The sequence below is a fragment of the Onychostruthus taczanowskii genome, unplaced genomic scaffold (assembly GCF_017590055.1).
Source record: "Onychostruthus taczanowskii isolate IOZ18803 unplaced genomic scaffold, ASM1759005v1 scaffold10, whole genome shotgun sequence".
Lineage (NCBI taxonomy): Eukaryota > Metazoa > Chordata > Aves > Passeriformes > Passeridae > Onychostruthus > Onychostruthus taczanowskii.
Window position 1 is genome coordinate 4,995,187 of NW_024496526.1, and position 26,716 is coordinate 5,021,902.

The window sequence follows — 26,716 nt, forward strand, 5'->3', positions numbered from 1 at the left end:
CACAGCAGGAGGGCTAATTCAGCATTCCTGTGTAGTGCACTTCCAAATGAACGCCACAAAGTGACACGCTTAGCTGCTGCATCCCCAGCCAATTTCAATTCGCTGTGATCCCACTAAGGTGAGGAAAAGCACATGAACCCCCAGTGTTGACTGAACTGAAAAAAACCTCTCTTTCTCTCAAAAGTATCATGTTATTCTCCTATCAAATAACATTGTTTTCTCTTTTTTCTTAAAGAAAAAAAGAAATCCAGCATGATTTTCAGTGACACTGAGAAAAAGCATTTTATAATAAATTCTGTTAACTTTGGCATTTGTCAGTTAAGATGCATTATACAACCAGACAGAAGGATTTCAGAATTAGCCATTACATCTATTTAGCAGGTTAAATACTAGGAATAGAGTTCACCAGTCTGTAGTTTAACATACATGGGCTGCTCTCAGGGTGGTCTCTCTGCTGATATCTGAAGTGCATCTACCGAGCTCACTGTTTAAGTGGATTTCTTGGCCTTGTGTCAAGATGCTACACTGACTGCTAACACATCTTTCCCCTGGTTTGACATCCCACTCCCATGCCAATAGAAACTAACTGCATAAACCATGAAGAGTTTCTAACATTCTCCAGATCCAACTCCCTAGACTGAACAATGACAGGACACCAGGACTCACAAAGCCATTTATTTTTTTGCCACTTAATCCAGACAGTCCCTGGGTCCTGACTTCTCATCTGTCAAAAAGGGGTAAATAATACCTTGTCAGCCTTTTTCACCTACTTACAGCTTCTCTTCAGGACAAATCATCTCACTTGATGGATGCTCCTGGTGCATGGCAGCACACAGCTCTGATCTTAGCTAAGAACTTGTTCAACACTTTTTAAAAAATCCTGTAAAGTAACAGCAGTGTAGAAACATATTATCTTTCTCTCTTGCTAGAGAACCATTATCCAGAGTCCACCAAGCTATTACCACTAAATGCAGGTGTCAAGAAACTTGACATCACTTAAAAGAGCTAAAAGCTGAAAGGAAGTTCTATAATTCAGTTTACAAGTGTTTTTTAAGGTATACAGAAACTGCAGTGGCTAAAAAGTGGATGACAAAAATGGATAGAGGAGTTGTGAAGTTACTAAACTTGTAGAATATAAGCAGCTTGTGAAAGGAAATTAGTGGATTTTGATTAAGGAAAGAGAATAATGCAGGCAGAAAGAAAGAAAGAGAAATTAGTCAGAGAAAGAGAGAGAGAAAGGGAGGGAGAAAGAAAGGAAGATCGAAAGACCTCTAAGAACCCTCTTGGATTTTGCATATATATTTTTATGGAGGCCATTTTAGGGGGAGAATCTCAGCTATAAATTAAACAAATACACAGTGATAGATCCCAGTATTCTGACACATTTACAGTTAGAAAAATTAAACAAATGAATTCAGAGTCCAGCATGTCACCTAAAAGGTACAGAATCTTTACTTACTTGAAAAGAGAGACTTCAGCAATTTTCCATAGGGTTAAATAAAATAAATATAGTGGTATTTCAAAGGATATGTGCATGTTTAAACCTGGAGTAACTTGTACCTCTTTGACATGCTGCCTACCTTGCTAGAAGCTAAAATTACTGACAAATGCTGGAGGTGTCACATTTTAGGGAATCTAAGTTAAATTATTCTGTTATCATTCTTCCTTGTAGCTGCTCTGTGCTCCTTTGATTGAAGCAGAATTAATAACAATTTGCATGTTAAATTCTTTATCACAGACGCAACATTTTCTTCCCCAGCAAACAGAATTTATGTTTGTAAGGAGGCATCCTAGGGAGGATAAGGGCACCTCCAGGATTACATTCCCCTTGGGATCTGTCCTCTTAGACCTTGCCCATTATTCGAATAGTTTATCCAACCCAAAAGATTGCAAAGTTCATGGAGTTGACCAGGAGAAACAATATCAATTTTACTGTGACTGTTCATATTTCAAAATTATCACCTTGCTTTAGTGGTCTTTCTGAAAAAAAACTCAGATCTAGTTTTTCAGGGCCTTTTACCAGTGATCAGACAAGGAAAAACAAGGTGCTTCTGCCTGCTGCAGACATTCAATAGCAGCAAATATGGACCTCTCATCCTAGTTCTGAGCCATCCAAAACTCAATAAAATCACACAATCACGGGGTGGGTCACAGTACATGAGGAAAGGGAGAGGAAGCCAGAAAAAAATTACAGTTTCATTCATAAGGCCTGTGAGAATACACTTTAGCTCACCTGCACTTCAGAGATGGAACTACCAATTATAAGATACCAGTTTTATGGAGACAAATTAAAAAGACAACAAAGAGAGTTTTTCTATAATATTGGTTACATTTCATCAAAAAATGCTGATTCATAGGAAGATTTCCTGTAGCCTATGACAGCAAGGCAGAGTAACTGATTGCAAGGTTTTCAACCACAATTTGGAAATTTTAGGCTCAAATCCCTATTGACCCTTATGCACTCCTGGAATGTGGGCATTTAAATAGAAATCTGTAAACTTTTTTTGAACTATGCCTTAAGAGATAAAGCTCTGGCTCACTTAATTTAGTGCTGGCACCTCTCTCCACTTGCTTAAAAACACTAATCCTTGTATCAAGAGATTGATCAGGAAGTGAGAGTGTGGTCTCAGTGACAGGTCACTCCTGCCTCTCAGGCAACTGCTTATACTACTTTGCCTTAAACTATTTGCAGAGGCCACCTTGTGGACAGGGTATGAGGAAAACCACACAGATGGACATGCCAGGAAGAAGGAACAAGCAGGACTTTTCTCATCAGCAAAAGGCTCAGGCCAGGACTATACCTGTACACCAGCCAGTGACTTTAAAATGCAGAGCAAATATTCATTTCTGGGAATAGAGGAGGCATTTTATTCCAACAGCTACCTCTCACTATCACCAGGGCTGGTCTTTCTGATTCACAGCAACAATTTTAAATGCAGCTTTCTACCAGTGCAAAGCGAGCAGCTCAGCGCTTTAATGACACAGCAAGGGAGGCAACAGCCCTCTTTGGCACCTGGCATGTTCTTGCTCTCACTTGTTTTTGTCTTTTAACAGGTTAAATTCTTGTGTTCAGCCCATGCTGGGGCAGGGGTGAGATGGAGGATAAAAAAACTATTTAAAATGCATGGATCTGATTTTTTTTATACCAGGTAGTATATGCAGCTTAAGTAAATTGAAATTTTTCTTCAAATGCATATAAACTCACAAAATAGTTTTATTTGATTTAAGATTCCAAATTAATTTATGATTTTTTCCTTGTGACACAATTAACTTCCAAAAAAAATCATAATAACCCATCATCTCTTTGGATGGTATTAAAATAACAAATATTTGTAAAATAGATTTTCTTGTGAAGTACACTTCACAAGAATTTCCCATCAAGAAATGAATAATTACGGGTCTGGAGCTGGGTTTGAAGAGCATACAGTGAGTAAAACTTAAGATGGCATATTGAGGAGAAAACAAAGTATTGAATAGTTGCTCATTAATTAAAGACTATCCGGTTTCTATGCTGAAAGGAATGGAGAATGCTGTGCAAAAAATAGTTTGTGATCAGGTAATTAAAGCCCTTCATACTGCACACACATTAGGGGGTCTAATTAAGTTTGCAATGACATTTTATATCCTTCAGGTTTCTAACTTCATCGCTTAATAATGTTCTTTTAACATTTATTTTTCATTTGCAATAGCTCTCTGCAATACCCCAACAAACCAGTTATGCATTAAGATGTTACATATAAATGTATCTGCTTTTGATCTTTCTTAAAAGAATTCCTCAGTCTTTATACCACAGACATAAAATGAAATATGTAGCACTTTCTTCCCTACCAGGAAATTCAATATCTCTTTTTTTTTTTTTTTTTTTTTTTTTCCCCCACAGACACTTTGAGCCCATAGAATATGCTGTGGGATCTCCATATTCATTTCACTGCAGCTTTGGAGTTAACAGCTAAAGAGCTCTCAGTTGCACAAGAAACAAAGTTGATGACATCTGTACCGCAGATCTATAGATAAGGTGGGATTACCACAGAAAACAGCCTTTTACAAAACTCTCTATCATCTACAGAGTTCTCTGCTTTTCCCTATGAGCCTGGGCAAGCAGGGAAAAAACAGGGAAATCTTCAACCCTGTTTTGCTTCCTTCTTCACTCTTTTACAGAACCAATTTAAATCAAACATATTGTTCAAATGTAAAGTATGCAGATGCAGGAATCTTTGAGCGTGTGAAATACCACTGGCCTTCCTTTCCTTCTTTATCCTAATACAGACGTTTTTAATACTAAACTTTGAAAGCATTCACCTATAATCAGTTGTACACTAAGAAACAATCAGGTGGAACTTCCTGGGCAGAAACTGATGCAGATGAAGTTCTACCTGAAAATGAGGAAGAATTTCTCTGTTGTGCAGTGACCAAGCACTGGATGAGGCTGACCAGAGGGGCTGGGAGTTTCCCTCACTGGGTGTACTCAGGAGCTGTGGACACAATCCTGTGCCAAGTGCTCTGGGATGGCCCTGCCTGAGCAGGGAGGTGGGACCAGATGAGCACTGTGGTCCCTTCCAGCCCGACCCATCCTGTGAAACAGAACACAGACCCCAAAACAGAGGTATCGCTTAGTGTTGTGCTGATGAACACCACATTTCAGCAACATACTTCAAATCTGTCCCTCTTTTCATGTGCCGTGCTCTGCTCCAGCAGCCAATGGGCCCAGACCAGGTGCCTTTTCCTCTGCAGCATCTGGGGGTGCTGAGGATGCCTGGGGCTGAACTGCCCAGCCCCACACTCAGTGCTACTCAAGAAATAGAGTATTATAACTAATATCCACACCCCTTCTCCAGAGCCTCCATCCCTCCCCTAGGATTAATAGAACCAACCACACAGTATAAAGTACAGGTTATTCATACATTAAAGAGAGCAATGCTTATAAATTACCTCTTCTCTGCAGTGGACAGTTACAGCCAGCACATCATCTTATCACTAAGATTTTTCTCCATCTAATTCTATTTGCTGTTCCTCAGTGAATATCAACAATAACTCATTTAGTTTTAATGACATTAAAAGTAGAGACTGTCCTTGAGATAGCATCTAATTTTTCTTTATGAAAGCCAACATAAATTCTATGTAAGAGGTCTCTGACAGCCTGGTAATAGAGGTGTTGTTAAAGTGAGCTAAAAATACAAACCAAGATAAAAAAAAAAAAAAAGAAAAAGTATCTTTCAGAGGAATCATTAGAGAAATTGATGAGGTCTGTTTGCTTTCCTAGCAGTCTCTGAGGACATATTATGTATATAAAGCAAGGAGCTAACACTAAGTCTGCCACACAAAGATACTGGTTGAACAGATCTTGACCTTTCCTTCCATCTATGCAATAAAAATAAAGGTTATTACAGGAGTCCTGCAAGAGCCCCTTATAATAATTATCTCACACTTAATATGAGAGTTAGTAAAATTGTAGCCATCTTTTCCCTTCTAGGCATTCCTGTGCAGGGGAAAAAAAGTAAATAAATATGGCCCCTGAAGTCCTATATCAAAATGCAAATACTTAAGCAGACTCATGTCACCCAGGCAAATAGTTCTACTATTTTTTAACTTTCCACTTGGCTTTGTAGCCTTGCTATTTGTATTTACTGTGTAGATGAACACAATTCATGCAAATAGATTTGTGAATTTGATATGTACAGCTGAGTGTTCCCTACTGTGAACAAAAAAAAAAAAAAAATTAACAGTACAGTCCAGGGATTTGGGATCTGGCCCCTCTAATTTCCTCCCATCTATGACCTCACAACATCCCTGTGGCTCTCCTGAGTTGCCTGCCATTTTTCCACATGGTATAAACTTTCCTTTTTAACCTGAGTTACAGACAAAGAGAGAACAGCAGCTGAAAACAGAGAAGATGTATCATAATAATCTAACCACAGAACTGCTTGATGCAGTGTGGTGACAACACCAGAGACATTCCCACTGCCACTTCCATCAGGGAAATGCCAGTCTACACCTGCTATGAAGAAGACACCCCAGTCCTGGTCAAGGACATTCCTCCAGGTTGATTAAATATGGATGGAATATGTTCATATCCCAAGCAATGCAAACCTTCAATTGCTTCATAATGGAAAAAAAGGAAAATATCTACTGAGTGGAGAGTTTTGTGGGAGAGAGAAAACACCAAAGTTGCACATTTCTCTGGAGTAGCTACCACTGAAGGGAAAGCATAAAGGAGGCAAACACCAGGCTGTGCTTAGAATGATATCAATGATATCACTGATTTTGCTCAGCACTTTTATGTGTTTGAATTATACATGTAACTCAGGATTTTGAGGTCAGCATTATAGTTTGTCCCACATAGCAGTAACTTAAAGTAGCAAGAGGAAGAAAACTTGATGCTCATGGGACAATTTTCTTGCAACGCATTTGTGTTCTGCCATTTCTAACTGCTCTCCTCAGGGAAAATAAAATACATTTGTGGAATTCTTTTCTAATATATTTTGTCAAGGACATTAACTACATTCTTATTTTTACTGTCTGTGGGAAAAAACAAAATCATCCTATTTACATAAAATGCTGATGTGAGACAAGAGCTGGTTCCTGGAGCAAATCAAAATCTTGTAGCACGCCAGCAGTATATTTCACCATCGTAAATGTTATGCATGACTTTATAGTTTGCCACACACACGTCAGCCTGCAATAAGGAAAGGGCATCTTTGAAGTTACCAGTCATGACTGCTAATAGACTCTTTTTACAGAAATCCCCACTGGAGTCTGAAAATGCAAATCCAGATGCTCTGCCTGGACTGCAGAACAAACGAGCCTCAGAGGCATCCCCACTGCCCTGGCCTTCCATTTGTGCCCACTCCTTTTTAAAGTGTCTGTGCCCCTCCAGGCCAATGCACCCAGATCTCCAGGGGCAACAAGCACAACATGAAAGGTGCCAGGGAGGAAGATGATGTGGCTCATGCTGATATTTGGGCTGGGAAAAGTCAGGGTGCACGGGTAAATGTGCTCTACCATCTCTCCAAAGTCCTGCATTTAGGGTGGATGAAAAACCCTGGGAAATCTCTTAGTCACCATCTCTCTTAAGAAAGAATCAAATACCTCAGTTTCTTTAACCATGAAGGCCTATTTCTAAGAAGAGTCTATTTTTAAGAAGAGTCTCCCTCCATTCCCTTAACAAAAAACCAAGAGAAAAGAGAATTAAGCTTTGTGCAACCATCCAGCCAAATTGTGATTAGACATGGAGTGGTACACAAGAGTACATTATTCCACAAATAAACATTGAATTGTGTTTCTGTATTTGACTTCAGCTTTCTGTAAGTCTTCTTGTAAGTCTTTTTTCTGTTTGTGCTCCGGTTTCGCCAAGTTTGGTTGCAGTTCATTTGTTACTGGTTAAGGACAGTAACAGTGTACTGAGCTTTACAGTAATAACTCTTATACATCAGTTTAAAACAAAAAAATTTGTGTTACTTCAAATAATTGCAGGGAAAGCCAGTATTTCTGAAAATGCAACACAATACTTTTGAAAAAAATAATGATACACTGTAAAGTGCACATCAAAGATAAAGCAGTTAATTATCTTGAATTAAGATTTGGTGCACCATCAAATTATCACTGCAAAACGTGACTTTCATAAATTTTATCTGGAGAAAGCTGGTAGGAAAGACCTTAAAAACAAGTTTCTAATGCAAAGTGAAAAAAATTGTACTTTCTGACTGTTGTTCTGGCTTGCTGGCTCTTGTTCTGCCAAGAGACAGCAATTTTCTCCGAGTCTGCAAACACTAGCATTTTAATAGCCCAGATGAGTAGTAACCTTTGACAGGTTTGGGCAGATAAGGTGGAATTAATGTCAAGTTCCTTCTGAAGGGATTTATTTACCCTCTGTTTTGTCATGGATATTAAAAGGTCAGATCCAGCCCTGATCATGAGCGTCATTATATATATCTTTTAATGCTTCCAGGCCATTTGGATCATGAAAACTAAGAAAAAAATTACAGCTAATATGAATATTAATTGTGAGGGTATCTGATATAGCCTCGGGAAGAGGAAACATCCCTCTTGGACACCTGGCAAGAATACATTATGAATCTAGACTTACATGAATCCAGGCTAAAATTCAAGCAAACTTTGTGAAGTCATGCTGCAGTGATCTCTTACACAGAAGAATATTAATTTGAAACTTGGTGATTATCCAGCAGTGATGCAGGAAAGTTGAAGGTCATGATTTTGGCCAAATAGAACAGAAAAAAAAAAACAATCAGACAAAAAAAAAGTATAAAGGTTCAAAAATAAAAGATAGGACAGAGAGATTTTGGTACTACTAGTAAATCTTGCCATGTTCATTTTCTAAAGTGAGTAATAAAGTATTATTGGTAATTCTGGATTCATAATTTATTAATAGCACTGCAGGATTACATGTTGAAAATTGATCAAGTATATTCATCAATACAGTAATGAATTTAAGTGGCAGCACATAAATTTAGATCCTCTCAATTGGGTATCCCTAATATTTTGTCAGCCCAACAAATTTTTTTCTTCTCCCTTTAATTTTAAGTTAAAAAACCAAAAAGACAAAAAGCCTTATCTACAGTGTTTGCAGCCCAAAAACATAAATCTCATTAAACAACAATATTATCTATTTAAAAAGTTGAATGAAGCTTTTTTCTCAGTTCCAAGAATTTAATATAGTAAAACTTAATACCAGCAAACGTTTAAAGATTTTGTTAGTATCCATGCACACAATAGGATCCTTTGAGGCCAGGTACTTTTACCAGCCAACACTGGTTGAATGTACAGTTCCCTCCTTCCTGCAAGTCCTAGCTCTTTGGCCAGGATGTTAAGGAATTCCCTTCCCTGGAGCCCCTCTGGCAGTCGCACTCTCACACCGGGGCTGGGACCATGGCGCGCTCACAGCTGTGCACCCAACACTCGCAGTCAGACCTGGTTTCCCTAACAGCTCTTGAAGTAATTTTATCTTGATCCAGTTACTAAATAACAAAATAACAGCTTGAGTTGGTGTCTCTGAGGGAAGACTCTGAACAAAGGAACCTCTGGGCTTTTATACCCTCAGACTCTAAGGCAGGAGAGTCTGGGGGTCGTTGGCTCCTGCCCCCCCAAGCTCCACCTGCAGCTCCCACTGCAGCTGCTCGCTGAGACCCCTGCACTGCATGTGCTCCTCAGCAAGAACAATCGTCAGTGCCTTGCTAAAGGCAATCCAGGGGATGTCTCACCCCAGTACAAATGGTTTCCATGATGAGAACAGCTTAAAAAATTGGACAGTGCTGGTGACAAAGTTGCCAGGTGTCCCAACTGATACTGGAGAAATTAAACCCCAAGCTGAAGAAAGAAAATTCTGACTAACCTACGGCATATTAAAACAGGAATAGCATTGTTCAGCATGTATTTCCAAAGAGGCCTTTAATGTTTTGCCCGCTGGGCAGCAGGTCCAGAACTGCCTCCAACGTTACCAGAAAAGTGCAGCACACAAGGACTAATGAGCCCTGGAAATGACCCTTGGGATCTCACAATGAAGTCCAAGGTCACATATAACAGACACAAATAAAAGAAGCCCTACTTACAGCTTTCGTTTTGAGAACAGTAGCGGACCAGAATTTTCAGCTGTATCCTAAAGTCAAAGGAAAAGGAAAAAACTCCTCTCTAGCTATGTGATTATGGTCTCTAGAAAAATTAGTATACAATGACTTTTAGAGAATTAAGCTTGATGAAACCAAGAGGTTTTTTTCCTTGGTTTTTATTCCTGCAATCTTGAGCTCATGGTGTTTCTTATAGGAATGGTACCAAGGTATACCCTTTGGTACTTCTCTGAGTAAGTAGTGAACTATATTTTTTGTATGCACTGCATTAATGTTTAGTAGCTAAGTGGCAACAAAACCTGTGCTATAAAAGTTAATAAAAACACTAAAACAAATAGTAAGGAAATTACATCCAGCAAAGCTGGTAGGACTAAATAATATAAGCAGCAAAACTACACTGAACAAAAACAATTGGAAAATAAAGGTAAAAAGAAAGAGGGAGAGGTTCTACCGAAGGAACTCTACCAGCCTCTGTAAGCAGGGAAGATGACTCATTGATCTAAATAAACACTGAAATCTGCTGATCTCCATGTAAAGCAAACACCTTCACTGGGATAACCTTCACTGTGCCCCACAATAGCACCTATTTTAACACTTGCAAATTTTCTAGCTTTCTTCTTCATACATAGTTTTGCATTTTACCGAATGAACAACTGCAGAAGTACAGTACCTTGCCTCAAAATATTCTGCTCATCCCTCTCAAAAAAAAAAAAAATCAGTATTTTATAAATATGGTTTTAATACATTTATTATTACCTTCCTGTTCTACCTGCTATTTCACTCATATGCAAGTTCAGGGAATTTTTTGCTAGCTCAGGTATTTTGCCCAGTGTCACTGACCATCTCACACCTTGGCATGCCACAATGGCCCAAGAAATCTGTGTCTGCAGCAATTTTTAAAGAAAAGGTCATGTCTACAATACTGAATTAGCCCCCAAATGCACACTGATTAAGCAGCCTCTGCTCCTCTCTTGCCCCTGACTGTCAGCCCTGCTAATTAGTAACATCAAGCCTCTAAGCTCCATACCTAACATGTTCTTCTCTTCCTTTTTCTGGGAAGGGCAAGGCAAGGAGTGACAGCTCACATGTGAGATAAAAACCAACAAGCAAACAAAAGAAACACCTTTTGTTCCCCTACAGATATTTCTAAAATGCTCTGATTTAACATCTATAAAGGAGATACCTCTGAAGCCCCACAGAGAAAAAGAACAAGTGACAGCTCAAGTTTGATTGAGTACAAAGCCAACTTGCACAAAGTTCTCCAAAGTTTTGCAGTGAGCCCTGAAATCCAAGATGCTGAAGGACACAGCTGCAGCTCCCTCAGTGTAGAGGCTGACAGAGACAACCATTTATGCCGCTTAGCAAAACATAGATGCGTTTGCTCAGACAGCAAGCGACTGAGTGGGTTTAACAAGCAGGATAATAGCTCAGGGTGTCATTTTGATCTGAATACATAATTAAAGGGGATCAAGAAAAGGCTCAGGTTTAGAAGTGGCCTTGAATATCTGCAGCCTAATTAGGATTGATTTTGCCAATCACTGCTCAGAACATGACTCTTCTGCTTGCACTTGTTTCCAGTAAAACATGTCAGCTGCCTAGAAATCAGCACAGCTTCCACGGGCACTACCCACCTAGAAAATGGTGTGGGTTCAAACCTGGCCTATGATGCTTAGATACAAATCCTATGGGCTGCTATCTTTTAGCTTTAGATTACTCACGACAAGTACAATCAATAAGGCTTGTTAGCCTGAGGCTCAGAAGGGCTGCAGCTGTTTTTTCATCTTAGCCTGTACGTGTAATATGATAGGGCAGCGAGGGGGCACAGATGAAGTGGCTTGTTATTTATGACAATATCAATCAATGCACTCTATTGCTAAATGAATTAAGTAGCATTGCAATAACTGGTTTTTCTGCTGCAACTTTGGTTTTTAAAAATTGCACAGAAGAGTGATATTGATCTGCCTAAGTCTACTGCCATTTTATTTCTGTTCTTTCGCAGTGGAACAGAGTCCCTTCTACCACTGCCGAAAAATTTATGTAACCATAAAACTAGATTCATCTCAAGACTCAAAAAAGGATTTGAGCAGATTTAAGCCTTTGAAATTTAAAGCTGGGATCCTAAGCCTCCCAGGAAAACATCTGGTTGACCCAGGAGATTGACCATTGGACACAAAGGTTCCTCAATTTCCTGCAGCCCTGTTTCTCTGTATGCCAGTCAGATATTTTGCTGCTGCTTCTGCTAATGTTCTACCTCCTGAAGGTGGACCTACTAAACAGGCAGTGGTCCCTAATGCCAGCAGTGCCCTTGATGCCATTACAAATGGAAATGGCTGGGAAAGAATACAAGATAACAAGAAACCTTGGGAATGAAACACCTGTGCTCATTCGGAAGTGAAGGACTCGGCTTCAGCTCTGCATCTCATCCGAAGGAAGGCTCACCATGGAGCCATCATTTCTCTCATTATTTGCCACTAAGAGAAGAGTCATTTCATTCTGGCTCAGTGGGCCAGAAGATCAGAAAACCACAGGGAACCTGAATGTGTCTCTGGGCCACAACCACTCACCTTATCATGGGAATACCTCAGGAAATGAAACATTTGGTGTTGATCAGCTGTGCTGTTGCCCCAAGGGAGGTCCAAGGCATACCAAGACCTAGAAGACCTAGAAGAATTATTCAAGGTAGCAAGAAGTATTTGGCTGCACAGAGATAAATGCTGCAATTTCAGCTTGTAACCAGTTATTAAGAACGTGGAAAAAGTTCAGTCTATTTGCCAAATCTGAATTACAGTGACCCCATTTATACAGCCATGTGCTTGAAAGCCAGCAGGTATAATTGGGCCAGGAAGGTAATGATTAGCATGTGATAAAGAAATATGTCTAATTGCATGATTTAAGACAAATTGGTAACAGACAGGCCACAGCTCACTGTCTACAGCTGCTAGACATGTAGGACTGCCTGCACTGCTCCTTCATCTCTGACATTTTGTTTATCATTCTGCCTGCTGCTACCCAGACAAATAAACCATCTGGGACCATTTGATGCTGTATTAGGTTTTGTGCTTGAATGCATAAGGGTCCCTAGAAGGCAGCAAGAGATTCCAGTTACTTTGTAATCTTACAGACAAACAGCATCAAAATTGATATTGATATTCAGCTTAACATGGAATTCTGGGATGTGGAATTTGGCTGTGTACCTAGACATCCTTCAGTTACTCATTAGCATGCCTCTTTCTTTTCACCTCAAAGCATTTTTAGTTTGGTAGGGGTCTTTTTTTGTGAAGGGTAGAGGGCTTGGGACAAAGTATTTTCTGGCTACAGAGATGTCAAAAACACAGTCAAGAATAAAACGGCTTCATAAGTAACAAGGGCTTCGGAGGCCATGAAATCAGATTATTTCCTTGAATGACAATATTAGGATGGAGACAACCAGGTAAAGCTTTGGTGGGCATGAAAGCAAACACAAAGCCTGAATCCCCCTCATTCAATCTAATATGACCACTGAACATCCAGCAGATAAAATGCAGAAAAGGTGTGTTTTGAAGAGTGAATCAGCTAATTTTTGATACCCACTGAAAGCATCTCCAACGAGGAGACATAGATAGCTTCTGTGTAAGGGTTTAATTGTTGGGTTTTTTTATTTCTTGGCTTTTTTAAAAACCTGGAAGAATAAACAAGTACTGATCAGACTTTGATTTGGTGTATGCAGCTGAAGGAAATTTGCTTCCTTCCACTTCCCTTTTACAACCAACTGTATGAAGTAAAAGTCTGGACTAATTCCAAGGGACTAAACCAATTATGATAAATAGCGAAATTTGTGAATATGTAGAATCGACTGATCATTGCATAATTACTTATACTCCCAAGGCTATGGTAAAAACGTGGCAGCAGAATCATCGTTATTTTCGTCACAGTAATTATAAATCATCATCGTTGCATTCTTGCAGATATGGCTGGATGAATGCCACCTGTAACTCTACCTTCCCTCTCTATCTCAGATTTGCTTCTTCACTGTCCTATGAATTTATTTTTACACATATACACACAACTGCTCTGCACTCTTCAAACCTGCCTTAAATATCTGTGAGTCTTTAATTTCATAAGAATATTCCTTGCAGATCACCATTTCTGTTAACCTTTATAGTGATGTATGCATAACCACATGCACATATTTCTCAGGCTGGAATAGCACACATATTTTACAGGGCTATAACCAAATAATGTCCATGGACATAAACCAGCGTCCATAAACATCGATACCATTCTAAGCCTTCAAATACTAAAGCTAAGCACTAAATACTGACCTCCAGCTTGGCAGAAGAAAGAAGCAAAGTTAGGTGAAGGATGGTGTGAAATCAAGGACTCATTTCATGGCAATGTGCTGCTGCTGCAGTTTGTTTTAAAAATCAGACTGCAGATATGCATTTGCTTCTAATGACTCTGGCCATCCACAAAAGGTAGACAAGAAGAAAGCCCCTCAAGATGAACAAATTGGTAGAGAAACGGTTTCCCAGGAAACAGGAAAAAAAAAAAGCCAAAAAAACCCCAAACAAACAAATTAAAAAAAAAAAAAAAAAAAAAAAAAAAAAAAAAAAAAAAAGGAGAAGAAACAAGCTTCAGAGCAAATAAGACAACTAAGTAAGTAACTTTCAAGTTCAGCAAGTATGTAATTGCAAAGCCTCTACTCTACAATATGTTGAGCAACTAATTACAGGTGTGGGATGAAATCCTGCCACCACTGGAAGTTTTATTACAGAGTTATGTAGAATCAACATTCCAGATTTCCTCATTTCTAAATTGCTATGCTTCATGGCTCATTCTGTAAATGTAAATGCATGAGTTAAGTGCCCATATGTTTGCCAGATCACGGGCTAAAACCTTCATTCAGATGAGTAGTTACTTGTACCTGAATAACCTCACAGATTTTAGAAAGCACTGTTCAAAGTCAGTTACTATTTGCTTTAAGTAGAGGTAACAGGAAGTGTCCCACTAAAATGGATATATTAAGAACTTCCAGAATCTCTATAACTGTCTTTAGATCCTTTTCCCCTTGATAATTTTCACTGAGAAATTAAACATACCTCTGAATTCTATAAATAAAGGCTATCTAGGCTAATCTCTGCTATCCTCTTCACTATAATACATACTTCAGCTGGAGAAGCAACCAAAACAAAGGCAGCCTACTGTGGCCCAGTCTAGTGGGACAGAAGAGTAGTTAAGAGAAAAAGTAAAATGAGAGAAGAAAACAAAGAAAAAAAAGGGGAAATTATATTAAGGATAAGGCATAAAGATGCCTTTTTCATTCCTGCAGTACTCAAAACTCCCCTTCTCCTGTGAGGAAACTCAGCCAGAAGCTACCAGACATGACCTCCATAGCCATCAGATTTCAAGGAGTCAGTTTCTTAAAGGGTGACTACCTTTCCCTTTTTTTGTGCATATTTTGATGAGTCCCTCAGGTTCTGCAGACAGTAGGATAGCAGAGCACATGATAATGTTTTCTCCTTGCTATAGTATTATCTAAACTTGAGATTTACTGCCAACAAGGAGTTGCTACCTGTAAATGTGTCAGTCGTGAACTACGTGACTGCGATAAAAATCACAACTACTTGAAATTTTTGAAATCTTTCTGCAGGGATCGCCCTGGCTTTGGCTGACTGAACTCTGTTATGGTTTGTTGGGTGTAATTTGTCAATACTAAGTGCTCTCTACAAAATTCAGCTGCACACTTCAGCTGTCTGCACTGATGTAATAAGAAACTTGGATTCTAACTCTGGCATCTAACTCTGCTTTAGACATTACAAAACAGTTCTCAACACTAAAATCAAGAGTTTTGATCTCCCTTTCAGAGGAAACAAAACCAAGAAAAGGCTGCACATTTCAGTCCACTAATCTCAAACTTTCTTCAGCATAAATCATTCATGGATTTGGTAGTGTGCTTGTGAATTTGTATCAAGAAATAAGCAGAAGTTAGAAAGTGTAAAGATATTAGAGAGTGCTTACGAAGGATCACATATTGGATGTACATAAAAGCATGAATACATACATCTGGAACACAAATTAAAAACAAGGAAAACTACCCATTATGAACACACATAATGAACAAAGTGACAGATGCTTGAACAATGATTCCATTGCAAAACAATGTAGAAGCCATGATGTGGAAATCTCTCCTAAATCTCTATAGAATAAGTTTTTTTCAGAGACTGCTTTATGGGAACAATACCGATGTGTGCCCACTTCCATGGAGACAAAGTCTTTTCCCTGAAGTACTGTGTGATGCAAGAAGGCAGTATTTGTAAGGTATCCTTCAAGAGCATGATTCTTCGTATCTGCTCTCCAGAATAAAATCTATCTCAATTTATTGAGTAACAGATCACAGAAGGCTTCTCATGAGACATGTTTTCAGTATTTTTCCTTTCCTTATCCTATTTAACTTTTTTTCAACTGAAGCCTAAATGAGAAAGCATCTGCTGAGCATATGGAATTTACAAGTATTCCCATTAATGTGTATTGCTAACATTAAGATTTTTCCACCAGGCACACACATATTCTAACTGGCATACAAACACTCCCGGTCTGAAGGACTCAGCAAGGAGAGACGAGTAACTGTGGACAGCTCTGCAGTGCAGAATGAGCATTTGTGCCCAGAGGAAAACAGAGGTTCGGGTCTGACTCAGAGGATGTAAAACACGCTCTAGATGTTTAGAAAGTCCCCCTGTGTCAGCAAACTGTATAATACAGAACACCGTAGTTTTCTTTTGATACTACAAGTAAACTCCTGCCCTTCAATCTTAAGAATCTCAGTTTTCCCCCAAAGCACCCAGAGAAAAGATTTGAAAGCATCAGCCAAAATTGGCTATTATGCCAGCACCAAAAGGACCTGCATCTCTTGAATCCATGGGGATTTATGGAAGGAGAATTAACAGAATTGCTAGTCATTGCCAGAATTGCTTTAATCTTTAAAACAGTTCCCAAGCGAAAGGTGTAAAGCTCTTTTGAACCAGCTTTCCTAAATTAACTAGGACAAGTTTGGATGCTTTCTTGACTTTCTATCAAGACAAAGACTCTTCTGAGGCAACCACGACATGGATTTAAAATGGTAAGTATAATTTCCAAATGGAAGTAATTGCAAATGAAATTATTATTTTTGCAAGCTGAACCTAAACTTGAAATACTCCCAGGCAAAATCTTTCTATACAAATTCTCCACAAAGTCTAACAAACCTCATCTCAAGACAGCTAGAATCTTCTCCAGAGAAGATTTGTCCATTCTTATCACTCATATGGGAGTCTCCATATTTAAAATAAAAATGTGGCTCACATTTAGTTTCTGTGAGCACAACAGCTGACTAGTTTTTATTTGAGTCAAATCTCATCTCTCTTTCAAGCTGTAAAGGTGTCTATATATGGAACCTCTCATCATGTTTCCAGAACTGCATTTGTACCCTCAACTTGCTATATAAGAATATTTATTCCCTGAAGGGTAAATGTCCTTCAAGTACTGCTATGTCAGGATTTACTCTTTACTTTGATTTGCTGAAGTTTATTTTCATGTTTGCTCACTAACTCCACAAATGTTAACTAACTCCTGTATAGCAGGTGTAGGCAGCTCCCCAAAAGTGTCAGAAATACATCAAAAAAATTCAGTTACCTTCTTACTTATTTGTACCTCAAGGGATCTTCTAAGGACTTCTATCTTTCCCCTGCAATTGACACTATCTTTCCTGCATTGACACTATGCAAAGATCCAATCTTAGTGCTTAAAAAAAGTTTCTGTGCAAACAACACTTTTTCAAGAAAGTATCTCAGTAACAGTTTGTAGGGGCACCTCTGCAGCTGATGGGTGTGTAACAGCAGGAAACACTGCGTACATTAACCCAAGGTGGAACACAAATCTGCTAACCAGGAAGAAAAGAAGAGGAGCAGAAATGGAAGACCCTCAGTTTCTGCTGCTGCTGCTGACTGCAGATGTAATGAAACTGTTCTTCATTCCATCTTAGATACTGAAGCTCTGGCCACTGACTAGAGCTCTCTACCTCTCCATCTGTCTCTGTCTCCCCTCATCTCCATTCCTCTCCTTTCTCCTCTTTCCAATCAGTTTACAAGTATGTCTCATCACTAAACCTGATGTCTACATAAGATCACAGCCCTCTGCCAGTCCTGGAGGGGTTTGCAATGGTTTGTTCATTGCTTGCCTCCCTCTCTCATGCACCATTCTCACTAGCCACAAGCAACAGGTTTCTATTTCTCTCATGAGCTCATGAGCTTCTCACTACAGGATTAATCCAACATTTAAAAAGGGCTCAGAGCAAAATCAGTACACTCTTGTAACAGCTACTGAAGACCTGAACACTACAACTCAAACCAGTTTATTTATTTGGATTAATCTAATCTAATAGTGAATCAGTAGAAGTAAAGTGACACACTTTTTAGCAGGAGATTTGTCTTTACAGTACGTAACAGTACAATGAGAGTACTCTTGTTAGTTGGTTTCCCACAAAAGATTTGTTTTTTCAGACAGCTAGAGCCAACTCATTTGTTCCAAAAATGTACCAAACAACTGCAAAGAAACTCACTGAGCTCTGTAGGTATAGGGATTACATAACTATTTGTTCCATATTTATTCAGAATTTGTAAAGGTGCCTATTTAAGCCTTCAAATGCCATGGAACATAATTTGCAAACAGAAATAATGAAACTTGGTCTACTGATAAAAAAGAGTTGCTGGCTAAACTCCACCATCTACAAGGCAATGTCCCCTATTTTCCACATTAACCATCCTAGCATGCCACAAACAAAATTTTCTGTCTTAATAGATGCCTTGAGGGGAAACAACAGCTTTCTGGCTGTGGTAGACAAAACTGCTGGAGATGATTGGAAAACACTTATGTTTTAGGACCAGACATCACCAACCAGACCCATGCCAACCACTCTTCCCACTCCAATCCATTAGGGCTGATCCTATGGAGTCACACCCTGTAGCTGCTAGCACAAAGCAGAGGAGAGACAAGGTCATGGAGTATATCCGGGATGTAGGAATGAGAAATTAGAGAACATTTCTCAGCCTTCCTGTGTGAAATGGCTACAGAAAAGATGCATTTCAGGCAATTTGCAAAGGCATAGGACTGGGAAGTCAGCAAGAACCGCACAAACTGTCAATAACCATGTTTCTTGCAATTTTTTCTGGGTCAGAGTGAATTGCTGCCAAACACCATGCACAGAGAATTCCTGAGGACACTGCTGATGGATAACATGTTAATAATGAAATTATCTAGACTCCACCTTAATATCACTTTACAGTTAACCAATGATAAAAGCACATTGTAAGGTTACAGAATTCATACAAAATTCACTTAGCTTAAGGCTAAATCAGTATCTCAAAAGTAGAGGGTTATTTGAAATCTAAGTACATCCATTTTATTCAGACATAAATCCACATGGACTGCACTTAAAAAAACAGATATACTGACACTTCGAATTATCCTCCCAATGAAGAACGGCCTGGTGATATCAAGAAAGACAGATTTCCTGAGAATGTGCTCAGGAGGCCACATTTGCAGCCAGCTCAGGATGTGAAACCAGAATTAGAAACAAATTAGTAACATCCAAACACCATCACAGAATCAGGCAGTCTTAAATCTCTTAAATCTGAACAGTCCTAATTACAACAAAGGGATAATGGTTGCCTCTTCAAGATCTGTAATAACACAGCAATGAAAACTTCTGGAAAACCTTGCTTCCCTGCAGCAAGACTGAATTGCTTTCTTCATTCCTACTTGAAAGTAGCAATTGGCTTTTTGTTTCTTCTTTTTCTTTTCTTAGAGCAAAGGTGGAAAAGGAAATAATCCATAGATACTTACTGCTTAACACCTATTTGACTGGCAATAATTACTGTGCATAAAAGAGTTTAAATATATCTTAATACCAGTATAGCAGAAAGCATTATAACAAGACAAGCAAAAACTCATTCTCTAACCCAAGCAAACAATGTGGGACTTCTCATTGCTACATGTGGAAATTTGCTCTGGTCTTGCTTGAAGGGTGTTAGGACTAGGAGCTAAAAGATGCTTTAGAATAAATTAGCACAATTATAAATCTGACAAGAAGATTAATATTCTAACTATGTTCACAATAATTAACTCACCAAAACAGTTCCAGAGTCATTATCCAGCTAGGGTGGAATGGGAAAGTTTACAGCACCCCTGTAGATTTATATGCCAATTAAGGGTGACCCTCCTCTAGACTTCATTAGAAAAGCCTCTGGTTCAGCAAAAGCTCACACGTACAAGTAAGAAGTTTCCCAATGAAAGGGGATGCAAGGGATCTTTATCACCTCTATTAAACACTTTTCCTGCTCCCCTGGAAATTACATATTCCTAATGCATCCTCAGCCTCCTGCCAACTCTCCAGGCCTCACACAGCATCCTTGCACCTGCAAGAAGCACAACACCACTGGGGCACTGCTCCAGGAGAGGAGCTCTGCCTTATTCCCTGCATGACCAAGGGATCATGGTCCAACACTAGAGGAGCGCTTCAGATCTTCTGATGCAGCTCTGGGGTCAGGGCTCACAGCCCCTCTCCCACCCAGAGCCATCTTCTGCCTTCCATGTGAAGTGGACAGCAGATTTATCAGAAAGTTCACCAAGCAAGTCAGCTGATACCAGCTGACCATTACTAACCAGCACACTCCTGCTCAATGTGCACTGGATGTGCATGGGACTGCACAGAGTGTGAACGATCTCTGTGTTCTATCTATGCCATTTTCCCTCTTCATTGCCTTTCTGCACACATTCATTGTTCTAATACAAAAGCCTTCTCTGCCACTGTCAGAGAAGTCTGCCTTTATCTCCAATTCCACAAGCTCTCCTTCTCCTTTCAAAACTTTGTATAAAGAACATATCTTTTCTCCTTTTGTTGCATGCATCTATGCCTGTTTCACCCCTTCCTTTGTGCCCTCCTGCATAATTGTGTTTTTCAGCTTTGCAAAGTATTTTTCAATATAGATAGCATAAAAATTGCAATCTAAAATGAAATAGCATTGTATCACAACCCACACTTTTTTTTCCCAGTAAAATACACAATTTGGACTGACTCAAGATGTGATGTGTATGCAGGTAAAGCAAATGCTGAATTATTCAACACTTAAAAACACTGAAAAATCATTTACTTGTTACAAGCAATAAGATTTATGTTTTATGTCTCCCAATCAATAGCTAGTGTGTCCACACATAGCTGATTTATCCATATTGAAAATATAATTATAAGTCGAGTTTGCTCTGAACCAGAGAGTCCTTTTGTAACAAGATTATTTAAATACAAATGGGGTTGGAAAATTGGTTTTAAATGGCTAATCTGTCTTGTCTTCAACTCCAGCTGCAGAATTTACTAACATCATAAACACAGGCTGAGTGAAAACTTAAAAGGCTTTCTGATTCTCCCCGCGATCTGTCTATGCAGTCCTCATTAACAGGGAAGTTGATGGGAGCTGTATGCAAGCTGGGAGAGGAGGATAATAAGCCTTGTAATCTCTATAAAGAAAAAGGGACTTTTACTGGTGATATGTCATATATGCTGGTGTGCAAACATCTGTCTTATTGGCAGCCCAATAAAGAATTTATGCGCCCAGGTCTCTGATGCACTGCAGAACATCTCTGCCATATGGGTGGACCAAACTTATACCCACAACAACTCCTCAGAGCATCAGAAAACTTGCAACAGGGACCATCAGGCATTCTTGGGATCATTAAGAAAAGTTTCATCTGGACAGATTTACTTGGGGATTACTGAAGGCCTTGCTGCCTTCCAGCTGTTCCCACCACATGTGGTCACTGGCCCAGTGATATGTAGCAGCGAAAGGCTGGGCCAGTGCATGCTCCTCCAAGAGAGCACTGCAGCATCACCAACTGGGAATACAAAGTGGCTTTCTCTATGAGTCATGCACATAGGCTGGGACAAAATGCAGATCAAATCTGACTTGGCTTGAGTAGAAATTAAGAACTGGTAACTTGCCGCCTCACCCTGACAGAGGAAACTACTGCCTTAAATCCCTTTTGACAGACCATCCCACCCACACCAGGGAAAAAAAAGAAAACAAAAAAAAAAAAAAACCAAAAAAAAAAAAAAAAAAAAAAACCCCAAAAAAAACCCAAAAAAAAAAAAAAAAAAAAAAAAAAAAAAATCATTTTCCATCTAACTGTTAATTTTCTTCACACCAGTGTAATTGGTATGGGGGTCTGGTTTGGGTTTGTGCTGGAAACAGTCTTGATAATTGAGGGATGTTTTCATTTCTTCTGAGCAAAAAACATCACTGAACCAAATCCAGCACAGATAGAGATTCCCAAGTCTGGAACTCCCACACTTGTGACAGATTGGTACAGTGTATATTGCCACAGATTGTGACAGTGGAGGCTACCCTGGGGGCTGCTTTCCCAGCCCTGTGAAATGGTCCACTACCTTAAGTCAAGGGCAAGGGTTCCTTCCTAGGGGTGTGCAATGCAGAACTTCCCTTACAGCTATACAAGAGCCAGATGTTCAGGCCAAGTACCATGTTGTGCTTGTCCTCATTTCATCCAAGGGTCTGAAAAAACTTTTAACATTCAGCTGGACAGCACACTTCTATGTTTCTTCTTAGCTGGAAAAAACCCTAAGGAAAGGATAACTGCCAATAAAAGAGGAACACTGCACAATTTGAAATTATAATTCTATACATGATTCTGAAAGCCTTTTTGGCTTTCCTCTTTGTGCTCTGAATGACTCTCTAGATCTAATTTAATTCAGTGAAGAAAATCCAAAAGTGCCAGGAAAAAAAAATCAACTTTTTCTTCAGTTAGAATAAAAATTGTACAGAAGGAATTCTTGATCTTCATTAATTCCATGGGTAGGCATACAAGCTCCTAAGGGTTAATGAGACTTGCCAGTTTAGGTGGACTAAAGTGTCTAATGAAATGTCAAATGAGCCCACTTTGGATTTACATGATCAGATATTTCCACCAGGAAATTTTGGTGAGTCATCCTAACAAACCCTTCAAGCCCTCTGGGAGCACAGAGCAAATGGTTCTTCTGGACTAGAATTACATTACTGGCTCACTTGGTCAGTGTGACTTCCAGAAACTAAGGTAATGGGAAAATTATCCAAATCCTTTGTTTCCTTTTTTACACTCAAAGTCTATTCATTTCCCCCAAATTATAGAGAAAACTGTGCACTGTAATCTATGGTGATTTCCATTAGAAACATACAAAAATTATCTCTCCACAGAAAGCAAGCATCCAGGTCTGCTGAGGCTTTGGAAGTTGTGTCAGTTTCTGCCCTGAATCAACTTCATGCCTGATCACTCTAGTAAAACAAAAGAGCCCAAGTTGCTCATAAATCCTAATTCACTGTTAAATGCCTGCTAGGCTTGTTCTTATTCTCATGTGCAATATTAGGTACCAGACAGGAAACTCATAAATTGAATCCTTAGGGCATTAAGATTTGCTGTGGTAAATTCTACTTGTTGTCTTTTGAAGTTTACCTTAAAGAAGAAAAATTTAGAAAAGAAAAAGTGTTTCCAGAAAGAAAAGGACTGAAAAGTTTGACATGTAATAAAAAATTAGTTTGTCCTAATACAAAATTTTAACAATCCACATAATATTTTCACGCAAAGAAGCACTTAACTGACACCAAATCTGTAAAAATATCTCAGTATGGATTTCAGATTTCCAGGGGTGGAAGTCAAGAGACAGATTAAATTATCATTATATTCAGTCCAAATTCCACTGCTTTTAAATATATATAAAATATGTATATACGTTATAAATATATATATATATATATATATATATATATATATATATGTAAGTATCAGAGCAAACACAGCCTAACATAACATTTTAAGTGTCAGGTGAAGCACTTGACAATTTTATGACCATCTGAGGACCAAAGTTGCTTTTCTAAGGGAAGAAGGATTTCATCAGCTTTCCCTGAATCAAACCATGATAAAGCAAAGTGATGATACAATGGATTTTAGATGCACAGAAGTTCACCTTCCTGTACATTGTACATGCATCTCCACTGCCATCACACACTTGGGGAAAAATTAAGCAGCACTTCGCCCTGCTCCTTGCTGTACCCAGCTCCCACCACTCACAGTCATTATGTTCTAGAAGCAAAATCTGCTTTTGTGACACAGCATTTAAGCAGAGTATTAACCCAAGACAAAACATACGTGTACTTGGTTACTCTTAACACACTCCCCTTTATTTCTGTGAAGAATCTGATTCTTTTAACACCACATACTTTCATGCTACCAGGGCTATTGATGCACAGAACTACACCACATAGCATGGGGAGAATCCCACAATTTTTTACCCATTCACTAACAACTGACATTTTCTGTACAAAAGGAAGGCTTGTAAACTTTTCCATCCACACCTGTGGTGCCACTGCTGCCCCCAGGCACTCCTACCAACATCACTTGGCTCAGCCACACACTGAACTTGTGACACAGCAATGGTCAAGTCTGCATTAAAGTATTAGGAAAAGCTTTGATCACTTTTAGTGTGTCTCCTAAATCATCCCACAACCCATGCTGCAGCTCCAGCCTTCTCCAGCTGAGGAACAATTTACCACCCATCCTCCTCAGCATGATCTCTCTTGTTCTGGCCAAACACGCATAAGGCATGGAATTAATTTTCATCTTTCCTGGAGAAAGCACGGAGGTGATTAGCCCCATTTACCCTGGTGTGCCTGAATCAGAGCCAACCAGGCACAAAAGCACACAGGTCATTTTAAGTGCCCTGATCATCCTCATAATCTGAAATGCAATGTACTCCTGAGGGCCTAAACTTGTATTACACAGACAGTCGGTGACATAACCCATTTAAATCAAACACCCCGCGGAGCTGCTCAGGTCTGCTCCCTCACCACTGCAGTGCTCCTCGGATGTGAAACCAGAGCTGCTTCTCCAGTCACCCAAACGAGCTTGAACCAGAGAGCTCTGGGGCCAAAGGCCCTGCCAGTTCAGACCTACCCAGACGGCGTCGTCCTGTCTGTACTGCTTCCAGTTGCGGCCGGTGTCGCTGAACATCAGCGCGTAGCCGGTCACCCAATCCGAGCTCCCGTACCTGCCCTGGGTGGCCACCGCCACGACCTCCACTCTGTCTCCCAGATCAACCTGCAGCCACTGCTGCTCGTTGGACTCCAGCGGGGACCAGCCACCAGCTCCTGAAAGATTGGATGAGGACAATTTAGACGACAATGATAGCACACAAAAAATTATGCTTGATAAAGAACCATTAAATTATTTCAGGTCACCACAGAGGACTCTACTTGAGCACGCGGCTGTTTATTTGTATTTTAGTATTAGGAAATACACTACATGGTAGTGTGCTTCCATCAGGTTATCTCCATTAACCTAAAGCTCATGAGGAATTTTGAATTTCTAAGACATTTTAAGGAAATTTATTCTTTTTCAGATGTACAAACATCAATGAGGTTGGCTCATGCTTGATCACCAAAAAAAAAAAAAAAAAAAAAAAAAAAAAAAATCATATCTATTCCCTCCTTGCAGTTCTGGGAATGTGAACTTGTAACTTGCAGTTTTCTTTGATATTTTCCTTTTTGCTGTGTTCTGAAAGAAATGCAAAATGTTGGTTATTTTTATTTGAGCCCTATTAAGTAATTGAAAGGATTGTTTAATTACAGCTTATAAATGCATTTCAGATAATTTGTTGTAAAGCTAGAAACCATTTGATTGAACAACTAAAAGGACTGCCTTCACACTGGAAAACAGGCTGTCTCTGACATGAGCTTGTAATTCCTGTTTGTCCTTTAGAAGTAAAGATTTGCACTATCCCTTGAATTCCTTCATTGGTTAAACAGGCCTGTGGTAACACCAAGACAATGAAACAGAACTGCAATCACTGCTTGCATTTTACCACTTTGCTCACTACAATAACTGGAAGATTGTGATTAAAAAGCAAACCATTCCAGACTGGAATATATTATTTTATGGTCTCCTGCTTTCTTTTACACCCTAAAATTACAAGCTATGTTTATTTTCCTTTAACTTGTTGCTTCTTGCACACATTTATTCTCTGCATATACCCAGTGTTCAATTCAGCCTCACCAATAAGCAAACAATGCAGCTATGAAGAACACAAGCCATCAACCAAGACTGCAAATTTTGAGGCTGCCACTACTTCTGCAACCCAACACCTTTTTGTTTTGTCATTAGTAATGAAGTATGGAAAAGCACTCCAGTATGACTACAGTGAACACAATCACATTGGGAATAAAACTGAACATATCTGTCTCAAAGTTGCTGCATGAAAATTTTATTGAAGTGAATAGAGTTGAAAGATTAATAAATGTGGTTTCTTTCCATCAATGAACTCAATTTCATAAACTCTGCACTTCTACAAGCATTTTTTTTCCTGGATGGTATTGTACTTTCCAACTCACAACTTAAATCCCTTTGTCTAAGAGTAGGTGTTAGAATTGTCATTATTTACAACTCATTAATATAGGATTTATCTGAACTCCTGAAACAGAACCATATCTATTCCATACCTGTATTGTTCCTGCTCCCCTGGATGACTCAGCCTCCATTCTTCTACAAGAACTCTCCAGGAAAACCAACACATTCTGCTTCTTAGTACCATGATTTACCCCCTTCAATCACAACAGAAGTCTTCATCATCACTGATTATTTTACCTGCCTTAAATAGAATACTCTGTCCTATGAGCATGCCATGAAACACCTAATGAGAATACTAGGAATTTCATCACTGATGTCTTCTTCAACTACTTTATAGCTCTTTTAACTCCATACCTATATACAGCTTATATAATACCTCCTGTTAAAGATCCTTACAAGCTTACCTCCCACACCACCATTTTTTTATTTTGATATTTTAAGTGCCATATAGAAAGTATGTTATCTGTTTTTAAGGTACAAACTACAGAGCTGTATTCAAAGACAACAAACTACAGATTTCTCCTCCACACAATTGTGACTATTGCACACATGAACCAAGGGCAAGCTTCCTTTGGATTGTAATATCCAGTATCTGAAATAGACTCTGAATACAGTAGTTGCTGCCTTTTTTTTTTTTTTTCCCAGTTTTATTCCAGGAACTGATATAAAAATCTGCTTCAGAAGTT

General features: G+C 39.1%; 1 protein-coding gene across 1 annotated transcript in view; it reads right to left on the minus strand.

Moving 5' to 3' along the window:
* CNTNAP5 (contactin associated protein family member 5) overlaps positions 1-26,716 on the minus strand; it is a 197,340-nt gene that overhangs the window by 161,912 nt on the left and 8,712 nt on the right. Inside the window, exon 4 of the mRNA XM_041405185.1 lies at positions 24,582-24,775. Coding sequence (XP_041261119.1) covers positions 24,582-24,775 — 194 coding nt within the window. The remainder of the gene's footprint in view (positions 1-24,581; positions 24,776-26,716) is intronic.